At 27.8% G+C, this 16,160-nt stretch overlaps 1 protein-coding gene across 9 annotated transcripts in view; it reads right to left on the reverse strand.

Moving 5' to 3' along the window:
* LOC115244410 (F-actin-monooxygenase Mical) overlaps positions 1–15,912 on the reverse strand; it is a 55,441-nt gene extending 39,529 nt beyond the window's left edge. For 4 of the 9 annotated variants that reach the window (XR_003885380.1, XR_003885381.1, XM_029822067.1 and 1 more), the window contains exons 1-11: positions 15,495–15,904; positions 10,344–10,671; positions 9,652–9,976; positions 8,437–8,795; positions 7,345–7,602; positions 5,771–5,973; positions 5,386–5,519; positions 4,452–4,699; positions 3,971–4,093; positions 3,423–3,617; positions 1,223–1,462 (exon numbers count right to left, since the gene is read on the reverse strand). Coding sequence is in view for 7 of the 9 variants with exons in the window: in XM_029822067.1 (XP_029677927.1) it covers positions 1,223–1,462; positions 3,423–3,617; positions 3,971–4,093; positions 4,452–4,699; positions 5,386–5,519; positions 5,771–5,973; positions 7,345–7,602; positions 8,437–8,795; positions 9,652–9,976; positions 10,344–10,625 (2,367 nt within the window). In the remaining 2 variants the exon portion in view is untranslated. Of the gene's footprint in view, positions 1–1,222; positions 1,463–3,422; positions 3,618–3,970; positions 4,094–4,451; positions 4,700–5,385; positions 5,520–5,770; positions 5,974–7,344; positions 7,603–8,436; positions 8,796–9,651; positions 9,977–10,343; positions 10,672–15,494 lie in introns of all 9 variants that reach the window. The other 5 variants (XM_029822049.1, XM_029822033.1, XM_029822018.1 and 2 more) reach the window with 3 other exon arrangements.
* Between the last annotated feature and the right edge of the window lie 248 nt (positions 15,913–16,160).

Consider the following 16,160-nt stretch of genomic DNA (forward strand, 5'->3'; position numbering starts at 1 on the left):
TTATATATGTAAAAAAGACCCACTTATTCCTATTTTATTATTAAATTCTTATATAATAAATTTCCAGAAATAGCTTAACAAAAATAAGTTTATAATTAATTTGTAATAATTTAAAACTATATTAAATATTACTTGTGTAAAAATAAAATTAAAATTATTTTTTTTCCAAAAGAACAGTTTTATTTTCGTCTTTTTTTCGTTGTCAATGAAAAATTTGATGTTGCTCTTCTCTTCTGAGGCTACAAAAAATAAGCATTTATCAAAATATACGCTTCTTTCAGTGGAAATACACATAAATCAGATAATCGAAAAATATACAGGGTGTCCCGCAACGTGATGTCCACACTGAAACTGTGTATTCTTTGTGTCATTCTAAGTCAAAAAGTTTTAATACACATATGCCTTAAAGTCGCTTGTTTCGAAGTTATAGTGAAAAAATGCAAAAGTAGTTATTTCTCACACTAATGCGAGAAAAGCACCTTTATGACTTATCTTACCGCACCAGTAGTGCGTAAATAACAGGCATTACAAAAAATATTGTATGTATGGCATGTGCGGAAGACAACGAACTACGTCGCGCATGAAGTTGCCGCATGAACTGAAGCGCGACGTAATTCGTTGTCTTTTGCACATGCCATACATACAGTATTTTTTATAGTGCCTGTTATTTCCGCACTACTAGTGCGGTAAGGTAAGTCATAAAGGTGCTTTTCTCGCATTAGTGTGAGAAATAACTACTTTTGCATTTTTTCGCTATAACTTCGAAACAAGCGACTTTAAGGCATATGTGTATTAAAACTTTTTGACTTAGAATGACACAAAGAATACACAGTTTCAGTGTGGACATCACGTTGCGGGACACCCTGTACATATAAATTATTTTTTATTTCGTAGTATTTTTTCTTTTCACATAGATATTGATCTTATAAGTGCGATAATAACGAAATACGACTGTGAATAAAGTGATTCTTCGTACAAAACTGAGTTTAAAAAATCTTTATTACTTCAAAAATCTTATTAAGCTTCATATTATAATTAAAATTAATTAATGGCACACACAATTAATTTTTTTCAAACAAGTTTAATTAGTTAATATTCTATCACGCCAAGCATCTTTTAGAAACAATAACTCTGTTATCTGCAGCATTGAAAGATACAGATTTCTTATTGATGAATAGGAAAAAAAACATTCATCTGCACTCATGATCAGTCTCTAGCTTACTGGGTAGAGTATTTTCTGTTCTAGATCTTTTACTCTGTCCTTGAAATCTGGTGCAGTTTGACGGTATAAGAAAATCGAATAATCCTCAAACGGCCCGTCTTTTTCGTGTTTTGCATTGGCTTGTAGCATTTGCATGCTTTTGTAGAATTGTTGCGTCGCCATCTTGCGCAAATATTGCCGCCTCTTCATGCGCTCGGTTCGATGCTTTTCGATTTCATCGAGTCTTTTCTGTCTCTCATCCTTTATTGCGAGTTTAGAATTGTCATTAGCCATAAACTGACCAATCGTAAATCGTAAATGCTAATATTTTTTTACAGTAAAGCACACTATTACATTTTGAATTATACTACTGTAAGACAGCATAAAGCAGAGACGAAATGATTCATGATTTCTTAAACCATTTAAGGACCCAGTCTATTTTAGAGTGTTAAAAAAATCGATTTTTTTTTTTTTACATTTTCTATATGTAGGGGCTCATATTAACTGAAAAAAGCAAAATATCCAAGACTTAAAAATATTGATGTACTATTTAAACATCAATAAAAACATATGTAAAATGACAAAAAGATCAATTTCTAATATCCTTCAAGAGAAAAAGGAAAAGGAAGAATCCTAAAAATTATGAATTTTTTATACTATATTAGAGTAGTCTGGGCCCTTAAAAAAACAAAATTTTACATACAGAATGCAAGATTAAAGAAAAATAGAAAATTATAAGAATATAAACATAAAAAAAATTAAATGGAAAAGAATATAAAATAAATCGACCTACAAAATATTTCTGTTTATTGTAAAATATTGCTAGCTTAATTTTAAATTTGATACCTACAATGATCAATTATATTATTACTGTATTTAGCTAGTATTCAGCCAGCAATTTACGCATATATCGACAATAGATAGATAGTAATTATTTTTTTTTGTGTGTGATCTCTCTCTTAATTGTAAGAGACAAATCAAGAAATTGTGATAATAATTATATGAAAACGTATACATAAGATTGTATAAAAAATGACATAACTAACAAGCTGTACATGTTCCCACCTATGCTGGATTATGCGTATTCAGTATATGTCTAATTTCTTCTGTAGTAGGATAAAGATAAGTCCAACAAATGCGATTAATAATGATATGAATATCCGGCGGCATCTAACAGCTTCGATTTTCGGCCATTGTGACTATATAAGATTCAAGTATTTTAATTATTTAAGAAGTAAATTATTACACGTGTATAGTTTTTTAATAAAAAAACTCTTTTTAAAATTTAAATATTCTTTATTCTATTTATTCTATTGTATTCTTGCAAAATATCCTTAAAACAACGCGAGAAAAATGGGCTTATATGATTATGTAAGATCATATATGGCCGCATATGATCTTATGTCCATTTTTTCTCGGGAAATTAAACTGTTTTTTAGTAAATCAGAATTTTTTAATAATTTTTATTTTTTTTCTATTCTAAATTTTTCTAAAAGGATATACATATATATATTATCTTTAGAGAAACAAATTGTGTCTTTATATCCTACAAAAGATTGAATTTTGTTTCAACAATTAAAGTTTTTTTAGTAAAATATGTTCATATATATAGATATACATATGTTCATCATTTAAAAAACATAATTTTCTTTGAAAAATTTGATCATTACTTTCAAGATAAATATTAATATGATTAAATGTAGATTAAAAATAGATCAAAAATGTCTTTCAAATAACAACCAATTTACTATATATAATTAGACCATAACACAACACATAACTCGCCCCCCTCTCCTCCATTATAAAAAAATATTTTAAAATATATAGGAATTAAAGTAATTTATACTGCATAATTCCTTGCATGTATATTTACATTAAATATTCATAATTAGATTTATCGCAATTTAGATTTTTTAAAAAATATTTTTTAATCTGATTACATGTACAAAGCTTCCACACATATATTTTATTCTTATATCTGCAATATTTATTATATATATTTTATCCAACTGAAACAAATGCATTAATGATACTATGTGCTTCTATACAGCTCGTAATAAAGCATATGGAAAAGATAAATAGTGTAAGAAAATACGCGCTAAATCCAAACGAACAAATATCATTAATGCATTCGTTTATCTCATTGTTAGATAGAGCCATTACTCGTCGTAAACTGCAAAAAAAAAGAAGAAAAAGAAAACAGAAAATTTATTTCACTTACCATTGTCGCACTCATTTTCTCGGTACTGCGTCTCTTTCGAGAACGCCGACTGGTTGTGTTGTCTTTTTTATCCATGTAAGACTGTACATTTTCATTAGCGTACCGCGAACGCGAGTGCCTCTTCGTAGCCTTTTCCTCAGGTATCAATTGTTTCAGTTGTTTTGGATGTGCACTGCACTCCTCTGTTTCTGGTTCCTATTACAATAAAAACGTTGTTTAAATTCGTGATTATACACATATCTTATATAAGTATTTTTTAGGAAAATAATAACAATTTTAAAACATATTAACAAAAAAGGAAGTATAATCTTAAACGAAGATAGAGATTACAAATTCGTAATTAAAAATTTAATGAATTATTGTTACATTCTCGTAAACTATAAGTTAGCAATGAGATAATTGAGATTGAAAATATTAGATCATCCTGATCTCATTGCTTTTCCTATTTATACTTTTATACTGTAATTTGAGAGCAGGTTATCATGTTTTGAGATTTGTAGAAAGTTTTAGAGAATAGGCAGAGATTCTTTATTTTTAAAGTTACTTACTAATTTTGGATGCTTGATGTGTGGAATATCGCCTTTGAAAGCTTCATATATTTGTGTTAGGTAAGAAAACATAGTAAGTGTATCAGGAACATCACATTGAGCCATTTCTTCTCCTGTCATTATCTGTAAGTATAATTATTTTTAATTCTTTTTATAAGTAACCAAAAAATATTATACAGATAATTTCTAAACAATATTACACAGTAATTTATATTAGTGTTGTCAATATAATCCCGATAACCTAATTTATATAACTCAATAATATTGTGTTTACTATCTAAAATAAAAATATTTATCAACAGCTCATTTGTAAACAATGTAACTTATATCTTTCCTCTATTTATTATTCTGTTTAAAAATCACAGAACATATTAAATAATTTATAACTCAGAATAATAATTGAAAATATATATAAAATGGAGAAAAAATATAGGCATATAATTGATATTAGAGCAAACAGATAAAAATGTAGCATGCTTACCGGCGGTATATTCAATTCCTTTTCCAATATATCGAAGGCGAGTTGATTATTCTTCACTACATCTTCCGCGTTTAAGCTATAAAAGTTTATTAGATCTGGACGGTATCTATGAATGATTGCACAAATAGCTAAACCGTCTTTGAAGGAGGCACCCATATCTTCAATGTGAACTTTATCGTACAGTGCAACTTGCTTTTGTAGCCAACGGAGCAATGTGTCTGGATGAATCTGAGCCTCTACTCTCAGATCTACATAAAAAATATTTTATCTCTCTTTATGCTCACATTTAAAAAATAATTAAAATATATTATTTTTGAACTATATTGTTGTGTATGTGTATGCGTGATTTATATATATAAAAAGTAAATATCTCTACTAATATTAGAGATTTTCAGAATATTAAATTTTTAAACACAAAGTTTGATAGAAAATATAGAAAAACAACATACGAAATTGAAACTACTACTATTATATAATTAATGAGAAAAACTGATATCAAAATTACATCCATCTTATTTAATATCTAAAGCAAATTGATAAATATTGTATATTTTTACTTTATTTTTTTTTAATAATTTTTTTGGGATCTAACTTCAAATTTTTTTTTTGCATTAAACTTTCTTTTACTTTTAATTAAACTTATCATTTTTTTATTATACTTATAATCAAAACGCAAGAATGCATATTCTCTTGTATGGATCAAGAATTGATAAATATAACTTTTACTGGATCAAATATTGATAAAAGTTCCAGTGACAGTATAAGAGTTATATTTTTAAATTTAGAATATTTTCCCATTCTTTTGGTTAATCCTTTTAAAATTTTCTATTAAATCACTTGGAAGCTTGAACATTAAGAATGACAGAGTCTAATCTTTTAATTTTAAGATAATCACAATGTAATTTAAGAATCTTATAAAACTCGTTAAACTTACCGCGTCGTCTTCGTTTCTTTGGGATATCGATCTCGGACTGTACCACAGGTTGTTTGATGCTTTCTGGGTCATCTGTGTCTAGAAGACTACGCACTTGTATCGGGATCACGGAACGTATATTAAGATTTGGATACCTAAAAATAAAATAAACAAATTAATTAGTTTCATTATTATTGCATGTTATATTTGGCATAAGACAAAGAAAGAAAAACTTGGCAAAAAAATTTTTTTTTAATTCATATCATTTCTGTCACAATAATATTCTAAAACTCGCTTGATAACAACTTGATGCGCCACTTTCTCCATCTACTAACTATTTAATGTCTAATTGTATGAATTGTTGACTTATTGTATAAATTCAATAGAATTGTAGTTGATACCTTACCTAGTGTGAGGATCAAGGGTGTACGCAGCGTAATCCCTATTCAAATTCTCCGGTGTCGTCTGTCCCAACAATCTATATATTGATTCGCGCTCGGCGATTACTTCCAATGGTGAAAACGAAGCGCCCCAACCCTTGATTGCCCAACCAGCATCCAGAGAGCTCAAGAATCCTCTCGCGCAACCAGAGCCAGTAGGCCAAAATGGCTACAATCATTGCTTTAGTTTTTCATTGAAAATCAAATAAAATAAGAAATGCTGAAGTATATGAAAAAATACGGAAATATGCTAAAAAAATGAAAAAAATATCAAAAAGCATTGGAAAGATTCATAGAGTAAATTGAAATAATTTGAGATAAAGAATGATTTAAAACAAAAAATTTTTAATAAAATTTTGTTTAATTTCACAGATGTTATTTTAATATAATAGAAATTTTTTAAAATAACGAATTTATGCACAAAACATTTTATTTTTTATATAAACATTATTATAGTATTTTATATATGTATAATATTATATAGGATGTCCAGAAACTCATGGATTTAATTTGAATGACATCTATAAAATGGAGACAAAAATTCTAATATCAAAATATCGAAACTATATTAGTTTTTAAATAAGAAATGTTGAGATCAATCAAATAATATAGAGTATATTTATTATTATTTCTCTCAATAGGATAGCGATGTTCTGAAATTCTTGTTCTTAATAACTGGTTTTTTTTTTGTTCTATATATGTTGTAGCCAGGTTACATAATCCATCGTTTTATAAAATGTCTAGGCATTTTATAAAGTGCGGCCACATTCGATTCATTTCAGTCATTTTATGAAAGGCGCGTTTTTACTGATCTTACTTTATGTTACATTTGATAAAATAGTCATAATAAATATGCTTTTTTTATTTTTTTTTACGCTTATATTTTTTTTTTATTAATTGTTTTCAAACATTATTTTCGAGAATTTTATTTGTTACTTTTATAAAATCTTAATTGTAATAAATACAACAAGTATTCATGAATACAATAAGTAATAAATGTAAGTGATAATAAATCAAAATGTTCATACAAGCTTTTTCTCATTTAGAAATACACGTAATTACCTATTAATATTATAACATAATTACCTATTAATATTATAACATAATCACCTATTAATTTTCTATAAATTACTGTTCTACAAAGACAGTTTATGAAATAACTGAAATGAACCATCCAGAATCTAAAACGATGTACAAATCGTTACGTTTGACAATGTGCCGGGTGGCTTGTTAGCGTTTTATAAAAAGACTTATAATTCTTAGTCAGATTGTAAAATATTTCATTTTCAACCATGATTTGAGAATGTGGCCGCACTTTATAAAATGCCTAGAGGTTTTACAAAATGACGGATTATGTAATTTGGCTATGATATATATATATACATCATTCCTTTTTTTAATTTTCCCTATGAATATATAAAATCTAATGTTAAGAAAATAAAATATAAAATCTATATTAAAAAAAATTAATTCAAATTTACGTAAAAAACAAATTTTACGAAATTTTTTATGAGCGATCGTGAGAGTACATATCATTTACCTCCAAAAGGCTGTCGCCTACAAGAATCATAAGTAGTTTGTGCCCATGACGCTTCAATACACGACTCGCATTTTCTGCCGCGTACATTGAAGTGAAGTCAAACATGGCTACGTCCGGTTGGCCATAATGATTCACCGCAAATTCCATGTTCATCATTTGATATTCCGTCGAGAATTCCGCCGCTTCCCGCGCATACAGCATTAACGCCTCGCGATCTACGTTCTCTTTCGCGAGTAGTTTTGCAGTATCAGCATGATCCTAGAAATCAATAATAATTCAGTTTAATTGTTGAGGGAAAAATAGAAGCATAGTTTTACAATAGCTTATTCTCTATTGTTCGACTAAATATTAAAAGATTGTTATTTTTATATTATCTGTTGTTTATAGTTATTCATTCGTTTGTAATTTAAATATTATTTGAGATTATTTTAATCATAATTTTATAATATTCTATTATAAAAGACATGATAAATATTGTAATTTTTTACAAACTGAACAAAATATGTAGTATAATTTAAAAAAAAATTAGATTTACATTAATACATCAACTTGCATAAACTGCATTATAGCATGTGATAATATATCGTGATATTTTAAACAATGTACAACATTTTATAAGACCTTTATCACAAAAATGTATAGAGATCAACAATCATCATTTCGAACATATTTTTTAATATTATAATTCTAATACCAAAAAAATGATAACAAATGGTTAAAAGAAAGATATAATATAATAACAATGCTGATATTTATTCGCAATTTCAAATTCATAAATCTTGAAATGATCTCGAATTAGATTTGACATAGCTGATTCGTTTAGTTCTTTTTTAAGTAAAAAATGTCCCACAAATATGGATTCGCAACGGCTACACAAATACAATTTCAAAATTCATAAGACAAAATTTATGAAAAAGTACAATTTTTGAAATGATTTCATTATTAAAAACACACAAAAAATCGAACTATATCAAATATTAAAGAAATAAGATCTAAGAACTCAATAAATTGTTTAAAATAATATATACTTCTAATTCCGAATCTATAAAATATTATTTATGATCTACATATATGTTTATGAAATTTTGTTACCTGCAGAATAACTCCCTTGTCAATTAAACTGTGTTTCTTAGCAGTCATAACGAAATAATGTGTGTCATCTTTGTAATATACGATGTTCTCCAAGTCGATTCCCGTATCTTGATATAATTCTTTAAAGAACTTTTGATTAAAAATAAAGGCAACTCCACTGATCTCTTCAACTCGAGCTTCTGCCTCGGTTCGCTTATTTATGAAATTCGCAGTGATTGCAATGGCTAATTTTCCTCGAAATTCTTTTCGTTTAAAACCTTCTAAAGTATTTCTTTTGCCATCAGCTCCGATTAGCACGTCAAACTCATATTGAGAGACCGGATGATCCACTGGTAACGTTTTTGCTCTCCAACCAATCTCTGAAAAAAAAAAAATATATTAAAGTTTATTAAAATTTTTTATTAAATTTCAAGATAAAATTTATTAAAAATGAATATAAGAAATATAGATTTAAATCTTTTCTTTTATTAAGTGGATCTTAATATATATGAAAACTATTCTTCTCTCTCTTTATATATTATTCATAAACATATTTTGCCATATTTTGTGTATATACTAATAAAATTATATGCACCATATCTATTAAATGTATCAAATAAATTAGATTCCAATAGAAATTTAATTTTCTGCCAAACGGTTTAAGCACTTTATTCCAGACTTCAGCACCTAATTAGCATCTAATTTTGAGATAAATCAAAACTAATTTAGCACTAATAATGGAGGGCTAACTTGATGAGAGTCCGAATAATTATACTTACACGAAAATACAACATTATCAATTGTGAATAGATAGATTATAATCATAGTATTCATTCCTAATTGCTAATTTATAGATATAGTTCGAATTATGAGTCATATCAATCTTTAAAAACTCAATCTTTAAAATCTTGGAGAGAAAGAATTATAAAATACACAAGAAATTGCATTTTATAATAAAAAAGTTGACAAAAAATCGATAAATCTTTTCACATATTTTTTAGTTATCTACTAAAAAATCTTGGGAAAAACTCTCTGAGAATTTTTAGCTATTTGCATTGTTGAATTATTCAAATTGTCAAAAATTGTTCAATCGCATCATTCAAAAATTTCGATTTTTTTACATTCCAACAATTATTATAAACAATTACATTGAAACAATTGCTATATTGCTTAAGTTATTATGTAATTGCACCTAAAAGTAATTTCAGCAATATTCTATAATTAATCATTACTTACTGCCGTCCTCTTGATTTTCAGGTGGTTGAATCAAGGAATCAAAGCTCACGCTTTCATGGAACTCAACGCCGAGAATCAGCGCAACCTTAAGTAAAATACATTGCAATTGCCGAATGCTTATATGATCGATGGAACCCGCACAAAATTTTCCAAAGAACTTTTTCGCTCCCAAACCTCGTAGATCCTGGATAACAAAAGGCCACAAATGCAAAACGTTGTTCCTAGACATTCGGTCCCTTTTTTCTATTACCACGACTTTGGCTCCTAATAACTGTGCCTCTATGGCTGTGCGTAAGCCACATGGGCCTCCGCCGATGATCAAAACCTAGAGATAAACGAAGAAGAAATATTTTTGAGGCAAATGCTTTTTAATATAATATTATATTGATTGTGAATAAAATTAACAAGTATTAATCAATATAAAATACAATAAGATCTTCGTCCGGAACTTTTATTATATATAAATTTTTATATTTTTTATCATTTAATGTTCTATTATTCAAATAAAATATTTTCTTGTAAAAAAATAATTCTATCAAATATGGCTAACAGGGAGAACTTTTCAAAAATATATTTCACTTTTGAAACATTTCTCGTAAAGAGAAAACAATTTGGAATGTAAAAATTAATAATAAAAAATGTTATTAATAATGAAAATTGATAAATCACCCTTCTTCAATCACACAACTCACCCTTGTGTTCGGGCATGCTTTACCACGATTATAACATTTGTGATTGGCTCGTTGATCAAACTTCTTCCATAGCGCTTGTGCCTTCCATGATCGCAGCTTCGCCTTCAATTTTGGATAAAACTGATTAATGTTGTTCGGTCGAACTTTTAGTAATTCGCACAACTGTCTGTAATGGCCAAGAATAGATTTCAACGTAGTGGCATTGCAAAACTGATCGAACACCTCGCTGGCCAACGCCACTTCCGGTGAGTTGACTGTCTGTTTCTTACTGATTGGATCCATCGTCTTTGGCTTTCAGTTTCGTGATAGTTCATCAGTTCTTCATTATCTGCAAAAAAAGTTTTGTTTATTTTTTATTTAACTTTTCATAACTTAAGTGTATAGTATGTATATATGAATATAAAATTATAACACTGTAAATTATAATAAGTATAAAATGTACAGTTTTTATGTATCTTGAGCAATAGAAAAAATCCATTAATTGAATAAACAATGTTTAAGAGGAAATAAGAATACATTTTTTATAATTAGAATTGTATAATCTTCACAATTAATGCATCATTTAATTAAAAAAATTGCATTATTAAATATATGTAGGCGAACTGGAGCACCTCTATTGTATGTTAATGCATATATATTCGTAGACAATAAGTACATAATCATTTCTAGTCGCAAAATAAATCGAAAATTGCTTTGCATTTCAAAGTTAGCTTACTCTCCATTCTCAGGATTTCAATATAATACAATTGATAGAGTTCTGGCGATAAAGTGTGAAAAAAAGAAAACTTTACTTTTCAAAAATATTCGCCTCATTTTTATGCGTATTAATATTTCATGTCATAAAAAAATTTATTGTTAACAAAAAAAAAGCGGAATAAAGAAAGATCGAGATAAACAGAGGAATTTACAATTTTTCATCTTGTATTTAAACGCGAATTAATCCGCTCCATTATAATTCTATTAACTCTCACTTATTATCGCGTTCTTTACGAGCAACTGCAATATGTACTTTGCATTGAAGGTACCGATAGCCCCCGCGCGTTCTTCTTCAGTTCGTTGAACTTACGGTCTGATAACTTTGTAGCCCGTCTCATGCATTTGCTCTCACGTTTCGCCGAGGAAAAAGCGGAAATGCGAAAACTTTCGCAGTGAATTTTCGGAAGAAATAAGTAGGGCTGTTACTTTTGACAATTTCGAAGTTAACTTCGAAGCTTCGAATTTCTTCAAACTTCGAAGCTTCGAAAAAAGCTTCAATGAATATATTCGTGCGAAAATCTAATTTTCGCGATGAATTAATTCAGGGAACGCTAAAAATATTGTAAATAAAAGGAATTAATTATTATATATGCTCAAAAATATATAATTATTTAATATTATTTACTGCAACATTAATTATTGCATCATTAGAAATTTTATTCAGATTTTATCATATAATTTTATAAATGTGTACCTCCATAGTAATCACGGTATTATTACTATTATATTAAATTAATAATTGTATAATTTTGATTCTTCGAAGCTTCGAAGATTGAAATATCGAAGTTTCAAAGGTTCGAAGCTTCGAAGATTTTAGTGCCGAAGCTTCGAAGCAAATCACCAGCTCTAGAAATAAGCTCATTAATATCTCCTAAAATTCTAAGCTGGGTTTTTCTGTTATTTCCGCATAGTGAGATGGACAAAGTGCGAGAGAAAAAAAGAGGGTAAGAAAGAAGAAATGAAGGAAATACACAAGGATATATCCGGAAAATTAGATTTTATGGAACTTATTTCTTCCTGCTAACACCTTTAAGAGCATATTTGGAAAACTATATATATATATATCTAACTGTATAATTACATTTATAATTTGTGACAAGAGCATAAATTATTATAAAAATTTGTATTGTTATAGTAATTTAATTTCGCACACCAACTAAATTAATAGAGTTAAAGAAGAAACATTTTGAGAGATTATCACATCTTAAAATTTAATTAGATCATTGATATGTTCGATAAAGTGATGGGATGTTCAATCAAATTGGAAAAGGGCATATAGATATTTTATTATACCAAAGCATTTGCTTTTATTGAAATTTTAGAGATTTTATTTTAAGATTCCTTTTATCATTCTTCTTTTTGAAGATATAATGCGTAATAAACCAAGAATTTCTTAACAATGCACTTGGAAAAAAGGAGCAATGACTAACGTAGTGTAGATAATTAACTGTTGACAATAAAAATACTTAATGTCATGTGTCATGAAAAAATAGCATATGACAAAATATATCCTTGTTGTCAATACGTAGTTTACCATGAGAGTAAATCAACTAATTTGTGACTATGATATCAAATATATCTACTGTATCATCGCCCAATATAACACTATTACGTCAAAAACTGCAATCCCGGATATACGTTTGAAATTTCCAGTGCTTTATTCATTTATTATCTCATTTCTCTTGTAATTCTAAAATTACTAAAAAAAATTGTCATAGAATAATAAAATAATATCAAAAATTTTAATATCATAATCCCAGACTTTATTTTAAAAGTCGTTAGAAAAAAATAAGAAAAGAATAAAATAGAAAAAAAAAATAATAAAAAAGAAAAAAGAAAGATGGAAAAGGTATTGAAATTTGCAATCCCTCTTAATCAAAATGTATTCATCCAGCCATCAGTGCTATATCGATAGTAAAAAATTAAAAGAATTAGGAAAATCTAAATGGCTTATATTAGAAATTCTCTAATAACAATCATGACAATATCTTACTCTCTAATTTAATGCACTATGATGCGCTCACTAATAAAAGTCATTGTAAAAATGATTGAATGAGCAGCTCCATTTTGCAAATAATACTTTAGATTGCCATCAATTATGTAAAAATTATAAAAAGATATGTAATAATAAATCAATGGTTATGTACATAGTTTAAATTTTGGAAATATAAATAATATTCTTACATTTTTACTTATTTTTTTTCTTACTTGAATTTTGTTTAATTTATTTGCATGTAAATTGAGAAAAATATTAAATAACACAAAGAATTCTTTTATTATTATTTAATTTAATATGAAAAAAGGTTTTTTTTTAATATCTTTAAAATATTTCTTTTTTAACTGTGTGTTCAAATTTAAAAATGACGCAAAATGATCAGAATCCAAATATAAGTGGGAGTTGACAAAAAATGGCGGACCAATCAAAAGTGGCTATCTTGTGTCGTGACTCTTAATAAGGCTATGTTCCATTTGGCGATCGCAATACTCGTAGGATCATTCCATCCTCGTTGTTCACCGACAGTTAAACAAAGATATAGATAATATTCGCAAATGTTGCGATCGCCAAATGAAACGCTATAGAGGAACTATAATTTATACCGGCACAAAATATAAAGTCCCCTCCCTAAAGTTATTTTACTTTTTTCAAGAATCTTATTTTAATATTTTTGTAAAATAAAAAGATCAATCAATTAATAACCCATTTTTTTGCATAGATGCCACAACGCATATTTTTTTATTACAATTATATATGTACTCTGTATATTAATCGTTCCATCTCATTATACTGTGCGTAGAGGTGTCAGAATAAAAGCACGAAGAAAGAAATTGTGCATATAAGTATCAAAATAAGGCCATCAAGAGAAGAGAACTTTAAGATATATTTTATATTATTAGAATATGTGTCGAAACACGCGTATAAAATGTAAAAAATATATACAAAAATGTATATATAAAATTTCATATTAAATAAATATAAAAATAAATTGTACAGTGCAAAAAGTGATTAAATTGAAAATATTAATATTTATAGATACAATCCAAATACAAATAAATGATGTATACATAAATAAAACAATTAAAGAACATTATATTTTTGATTTAATAAAACATTTTTATAGTTTACTTACATTATTTGCTATTATTTCCGATTTTTATAATATGCTCAACAGAAAGTAAAATCTAAAAAATTTTGTATTGGAAAACTTTTGGACATAAATATGCCTTTGAAAAATTATAATTTATAAAAAAATTAATCTGCAAATTGTAATAAAATTCTTTGCATAAATCATCTTGATCATTTAAAGTACTTTCACAAAAAATGTGAAATTTTTATCATTGTATTCTTTTTATTGTATGTTATATTCCTATATGAGCACATACAAAAATCTCTATTTTTTACTGGAAAAATTTTTAATCCGTGTTGTGAATTGCTGTTAAATTTTTTGTGTCACTTTTAAATGCGATATAAAATAATCTATAATTTTTTATAATTTTTTTATTAGAGATATGACACAATCTTAGAAAAATAGAGATGGTTCATATCTCGCAAACAATTTCAACTAGTATCAAAGTAATATTAATCATAATAAGATGTACCTCTTGAAAATAATTTTAATACATTATTTTGAATAACCATCATGTTTTTTCAAAATCACTTTAATATGAAAATCATTTACAAAATTAAAATAGGACACATCTTACTTTTTATTATATATATTTAGAAAAAGTTTGGATATCTTTTTAATAACAACTTTTTTGCCTAATTTGGAATTGTCTAATTTTTCTGTAGCAAAACTATGGAGATTGCCATTTATCGCAACATTTCAATTTTTATCTTTATAATTAAATCCTGAATTAAATTTTTATCTGACATTAGTGTTAGATATTTCTAATGTTAGATAATGTATTGTTAAATATCTCTATCTCATATTAATTGTGATTACATTTATTTGGTATTAGTTGAATAATGAAATTTTGTTATCCATTTGACACACATTTTAAAATTTAATTCACTTTTCTGTTTTATTCGTTTTATATCTCAAAAATAATTTATGCCTTGATATCCTTGCCAAAAATCCACTATTAAAAAGATATCCAAACGTACATACGTTTGCGAGATATCTTATATAATTATATATATATATATATATATATATGTGTGTGTGTGTGTGTGTGTGTTACATTCGTATTTATATAAACGCGCACACACATGCATAAACTCATTTAATGCACATAAATTAATATCATATAACATTTAACATACATGAATACATATAATCGAATCTGCGTATTTATATGTATTTATGAACGTCCATTAGAAATTTATGTAAGTATGTATGTACGTATAAGCGTGTGTGTGTGTGTGTGTGTCGTGTGCGTGCTATGCATACGTACGTATATGAAAGGCTGCGTCACGCTGCGTATAATTGTATGACTGATGGTATTACAAGACTATGCTCTCTCGCAGCAATTTTGCAGACTTCTGCGGGACTTCTTCCTTTTTATGGCTCGCACAAAACACACATGACAAGAAGGGTTGAAGAACGGGGTCATGAAACGGGGTGGACAAGTGTAACATTCACGCACCATGGGAACACCGATGGGATATCATCATTCACATGATGCTGACCGATCTATCTCGATTGATCATTGCATGCAACTCACCACATAAATGAGCACTACACACCCACTATCGTCCATTTCCTTTTATATCAGTTCGACTGACACATACTGAATTACTGAAGGCTGCTGATACTGTGAAAGGATCACTCCGAGGAAATTCCGTCGACAGACAATGACGGGCAAACTACGAATAGAAATACTCTAGTAAGGGATCGGACAACTGGTCAACAAGCTGCGGATTGGTCGCCGCCATTCGAGGGACATTTCCGGGCTTCGAAAAGTGCGCGCCATGCTTTTGACAGCTTTGACAGTTGCGCTCTCAGTGAGCTGCTTTGATTAAGTGAATGCAATCGATGTGTAGAAAAATTTATAAAACAAATTCGTAAAAGTAAGTATTATATATAAAAAAGAAGGGATTAATGTTGACCTTGTAATATT

The sequence above is a fragment of the Formica exsecta genome, unplaced genomic scaffold (assembly GCF_003651465.1).
Source record: "Formica exsecta isolate Colony F162 unplaced genomic scaffold, ASM365146v1 scaffold121, whole genome shotgun sequence".
NCBI lineage: Eukaryota > Metazoa > Arthropoda > Insecta > Hymenoptera > Formicidae > Formica > Formica exsecta.